Genomic DNA, 5,000 nt, shown 5'->3' on the forward strand with positions numbered 1-5,000 from the left:
TCTCTCTCTCTCTCTCTCTCCCTCTCTCTCACTCTCTCCCCCCCCTCTCTCTCTCTCTCTCTCTCTCCCTCTCTCTCACTCTCTCCCCCCCTCCCTCTCCCTCTCTCTCTCTCCCTCTCTCTCACTCTCTCCCCCCCTCTCCCTCTCTCTCTCCCTCTCTCTCTCTCTCTCTCTCTCTCTCCCTCTCTCTCACTCTCTCCCCCCCTCCCTCTCCCTCTCTCTCTCTCCCTCTCTCTCACTCTCTCCCCCCCTCTCCCTCTCTCTCTCTCTCTCTCTCTCTCTCTCTCTCTCTCTCTCTCTCTCTCCCTCTCTCTCTCTCTCTCTCTCTCTCTCTCTCTCACTCTCTCCCCCCCTCCCTCTCCCTCTCTCTCTCTCCCTCTCTCTCACTCTCTCCCCCCCTCTCTCTCTCTCTCTCTCCCTCTCTCTCTCTCTCTCTCTCTCTCTCCCTCTCTCTCACTCTCTCTCTCTCTCTCTCTCTCTCTCTCTCCCTCTCTCTCACTCTCTCCCCCCCTCTCTCTCTCTCTCTCTCTCTCTCCCTCTCTCTCACTCTCTCCCCCCCTCCCTCTCCCTCTCTCTCTCTCCCTCTCTCTCACTCTCTCCCCCCCTCAGTCTCTCTCTCTCTCTCCCTCTCCCTCTTCCTCTCCCTCTCTCTCCCTCTCTCCCTCCCCCCTCTCTCTCTCTCTCCCTCTCTCTCACTCTCTCCCCCCCTCCCTCTCCCTCTCTCTCTCTCCCTCTCTCTCACTCTCTCCCCCCCTCTCTCTCTCTCTCTCTCTCTCTCTCTCTCTCTCTCTCTCTCTCTCTCTCTCTCCCTCTCTCCCACTCTCTCCCCCCCTCTCTCTCTCTCTCTCTCTCTCTCTCCTCTCTCTCTCTCTCTCTCTCTCTCTCCCTCTCTCTCACTCTCTCTCTCTCTCTCTCTCTCTCTCTCTCCCTCTCTCCCACTCTCTCCCCCCCTCTCCCTCTCTCTCTCTCTCTCCCCCCCTCTCCCTCTCTCTCTCTCTCTCTCTCTCTCCCTCCCCCCATTCTCTCTCCTCTTCTCTGGCATTCTATACTTCACTCCCTCTCATTATTTACAGATGTTGGGATATTTATACACGTCCAATCCCAGCAGATTACAGCCTCGGCCTGCTGTCCAATCCCAGCAGGCCTGCTGTCAGCATATGGCGCCTTGTCCTGCGATTATTAATCATGGCATAATTAGATTAGCGTTCCCAGCAGGAAGACGGCGGGGTTAACACACCTACAGAACGTCTGCACAGTCTCGGCCTTCCTGTGGTGCTGTGCGTGATTGATGTATTTATACGACACAGATATGGATCACTTTTTTCATGCCCCACTGGATAAAAACAGTTTGATAAAGATTGGAAGTCTCTCGTGATGTTTGTAATAACTTTTTTATGTTATTCTAATGTCACTGGAAGGCTGAACAGGGCACTTCTCTAGGATTTTAATTAATATAAAACATTCGATTATTAGGGATTGTTTATTATACAAGAAGTGTTATTTGAAGTGTTATTTTGGTTTTGACATCTTTTTGGAATTGTTAGGAGCCCAATGAAAACATATCAAATTCCCTTTTAGTTGTGCTATTAAAATGTCACAGGTGTTGATACACATAAAATGTTGAACAGAACATAAGGACCGAACTACTGTTACTGTGAGCTTGTTAAGACTTCATTATTGTTTTATTGTGTCATCAGCAACAATGTCAATTATGTTCATCATTGTATATCAAAATATACAACAGCTGTACTGCAAATAGTGTGAAATGTGCAGGGCTCTGTTCATGAAATTGATAAAGTCCTAGCATGCTACGTAGGGCGTGTAATCTCCAGAGTCCTGCTAGGATAACAGGCGCTATACATCCATTCCTGACTGCGTGTGAGAACAAAGCTCTTGTATCCTGATCTCGTCTCTCTTATTGCGTACTGAGTGTTTCTGCAGTCATCTGCTGATGTGTGCTCAGCGTGCCTGCAGAGATGGGAATGACGCACTGTGCTTTCTCCCATAATAACCCTAATACTCAATCTGAAACTAGGACCTTTCATAACAAAAAAACACGACGCGGTGGGGTTCGGGCGTTTCTACAGACTGACGGAAAAATCTCAAATTGAGATTTCAATACCAGGGCAAGTAAAGAATGAAAAGTATAACCTTGGTGTTTGAGCCATTTGGTCCATCCATATCATTTAACATCATTTATATGTCCTCTAGTGTGATTTATCCAGCAGCAGTGAAATGCTGTTGGAGACCTAACCACCAAAACTGTTAGCACGTATGTACTGGACTCTGTGTTCACTTACTGTGACGTGTTAACTGTTAACACGTTTGTAATTGACTCAGTACTCACTGACTGTGGTGTCTAAACATTCTCCAGATCGATTTGAACCTGAAACTTTATTCTAACATAAGCCAAACACAGGAGATGACAACTCCTTGACATAGTCATCACAATATGGCTGTGCTCCAAATCAAATACATCAAGCACTTCCAAGTGTCTGATATTACACGATGCGCTTTCGGAGGTGTTTTACTCGTGAGCATGTTCAGCGAGCTACAGTGATTTATGTCTCCTCATTATTTTTTATTGTCTTGTTTTCTTGCTCTGAGCTGTTGTATTAGAATAAGCGCTCCTCGATTATTGCTCCTTGAGGCTAAGACTTTGTTTCTCTCTGCCAGGCCTCATCTCCAGAACATGCCCAGGGCTCACCATGAACCAGACCTCGAGATCCGACACTGGATTATTCCTGAGCAACAACTCCCCTGGAATGCGAGACTATCCCGACACCGCCTTTATCCCTCACGACCTCGCCAACGTCTCCCCCCTCCCATGGGGTGCCAACTTGACCAGCTCCCATAATGCAACGCTGACGCCCACTGCGGTGTATGACCCCCTGGGCGGTCACTCCGTGTGGCAGGTGATCATCATCGTCCTGCTGACGGGGTCTCTGTCTCTTCTCACAATCATTGGGAACATCCTGGTGCTTGTGTCTTTTAAGGTCAACAAGCAGTTGAAGACGGTGAATAATTATTATCTCCTCAGCCTGGCTTTCGCTGACCTCATCATCGGTGTCCTGTCAATGAACCTCTACACCACGTATATCGTCATGGGCAAGTGGACACTTGGGAACTGGGCGTGTGACCTGTGGCTGGCCGTCGACTACGTGGCCAGCAACGCTTCCGTCATGAACTTGCTGGTGATCAGCTTTGACAGGTACTTCTCTGTGACCAGGCCGCTGACGTACAGGGCCAAACGGACCACTAAGAGGGCGATGACCATGATCGGCCTGGCCTGGTCCATTTCTTTTGTGCTCTGGGCTCCTGCTATCCTGTTCTGGCAGTACTTTGTTGGGCAGAGGACGGTGCCGCCCGGGGAGTGTTACATCCAGTTCCTCTCCGAGCCCATCATCACGTTCTGCACTGCCATGGCCGCCTTCTACCTGCCTGTCACCATCATGACCGTGCTGTACTGGAGGATCTACAAGGAGACGGAGAACCGCTCCAAAGACCTAGCAGGGCTCAAGGGCTCGGGGAACCAGGAGGAAGCCACCACCATGATGCCCCCTGCTGGCTGCTCTCGGAACAGCGTCGGCTACGAGCAGAACCAGCTGGCGCAGAAAGACTCCGGGAGGAAGAAGCCGGAGCGCTTCCGGTTCTGGCCGCTGGGTCGCAGAGGTCGGAGGGCGCGTCACGCTGGCGATCTGGAACACAGCAGTAGCGACAGCTGGAATAACAATGACGCCGGGGTGTCCCTTGACCAGTCAGACGAGGATGAGGACGAGGAGGGCACGGAGGCAAGGCCCATCTATTCCATTGCAGTCGGCCCTTCTCGAGTGCGACCTGGCGAGAACCCTGCGCAAAGGAACCCGTCCGAGCAGCACTACCCGACCCCCAAAGGCGTCGCCTTAGAAAGGCCATCCAGTAAAGGTATGCGCAAGACCTCCCCCGAGACCCCGTGCGTTATGGACGAGCCGAACACCTCCGGGGGTCCGTCTGGCTCCGGATCGCCCTCGGTGCCTCTTTCCTCCAAAGATGCGGCGTTGGCGAAGCGCTTCACCTCCAAGGCCAAGATGCGGGCGCACAAGCGCAGGAAGATGACGCTGGTGAAGGAGAAGAAGGCGGCACAGACGCTCCTGGCCATCCTCTTCGCCTTCATCATCACCTGGACGCCCTACAACATCATGGTGCTGGTCAACACCTTCTGCGACGGCTGCATCCCCGAGTCGCTGTGGGCGCTGGGCTACTGGCTCTGCTACGTCAACAGCACCGTCAACCCCATGTGCTACGCCCTGTGCAACAAGACCTTCCGCACCACCTTCCGGATGATCCTGCTCTGCCGCTGGGACGGCCAGAACCGGATCCAGACGAGGACCGTGGCGGTGGCCTACAGGAAGTAACCGGCAGTGCAGAGGCAGCCTACGGCGAAGACGGGTACAGGCTCCGCAAACTGACCCTTCACAGATGCCGTAGGTGGACAATTCAACTATGGGTTTGCGATGATTTGCCCACAGTAATGCCTACTGTTGGAGTAACAGCTGCTCGGTTCATAACTGTGAAGGCGCTCGCTGGTGTTAAGTAATACCTCCATTCTGACTCCCCGTTCAAGCCCACGTGACCAGTGTTAACAGTGTTTGTTCCAGCTGAACAGTGATTGGACTACTACAGCTAATGCTCTTAGGGTGCCCTTTCAATGTTCAACCTTTTTAAACTTTATGATACAGTTCATCTTGTTCCTGGTGTTTTGATTCCTGCGTATTTGGCCGTGGTGTGTGGTTATCGTCACTGATGCATAAATGCTGGCCAAAATATATTAGTCTCTGTTGCGAATGTTAAAAATATAGTGTTTTTTTTTTTTGTTTGTTTTTTTTACACAGGAATTGTTTTATAAACCTGCTTATATATATGGACTGTGTAAGGTGATACGTATCCAGTTTTAGACAAGCAAGTACTTATGTTGATGTTATTATTCGGCCTGCAATTCATTCTATAAAATCATTTTATAT

The 5,000-nt window shown here is 50.8% G+C and overlaps 1 protein-coding gene across 1 annotated transcript in view; it reads left to right on the forward strand.

Annotated features, from left to right (window-relative positions):
• The window catches only part of LOC113591659 (muscarinic acetylcholine receptor M3), a 68,652-nt gene extending 64,258 nt beyond the window's left edge, over window positions 1-4,394 (forward strand). Inside the window, exon 3 of the mRNA XM_035533204.1 lies at window positions 2,677-4,394. Coding sequence (XP_035389097.1) covers window positions 2,709-4,394 — 1,686 coding nt within the window. The 5' untranslated portion in view covers window positions 2,677-2,708. The remainder of the gene's footprint in view (window positions 1-2,676) is intronic.
• The last annotated feature ends 606 nt before the right edge of the window (window positions 4,395-5,000 follow it).

The sequence above is a fragment of the Electrophorus electricus genome, chromosome 14 (genome assembly GCF_013358815.1).
Source record: "Electrophorus electricus isolate fEleEle1 chromosome 14, fEleEle1.pri, whole genome shotgun sequence".
In the NCBI taxonomy this organism is placed as follows: domain Eukaryota; kingdom Metazoa; phylum Chordata; class Actinopteri; order Gymnotiformes; family Gymnotidae; genus Electrophorus; species Electrophorus electricus.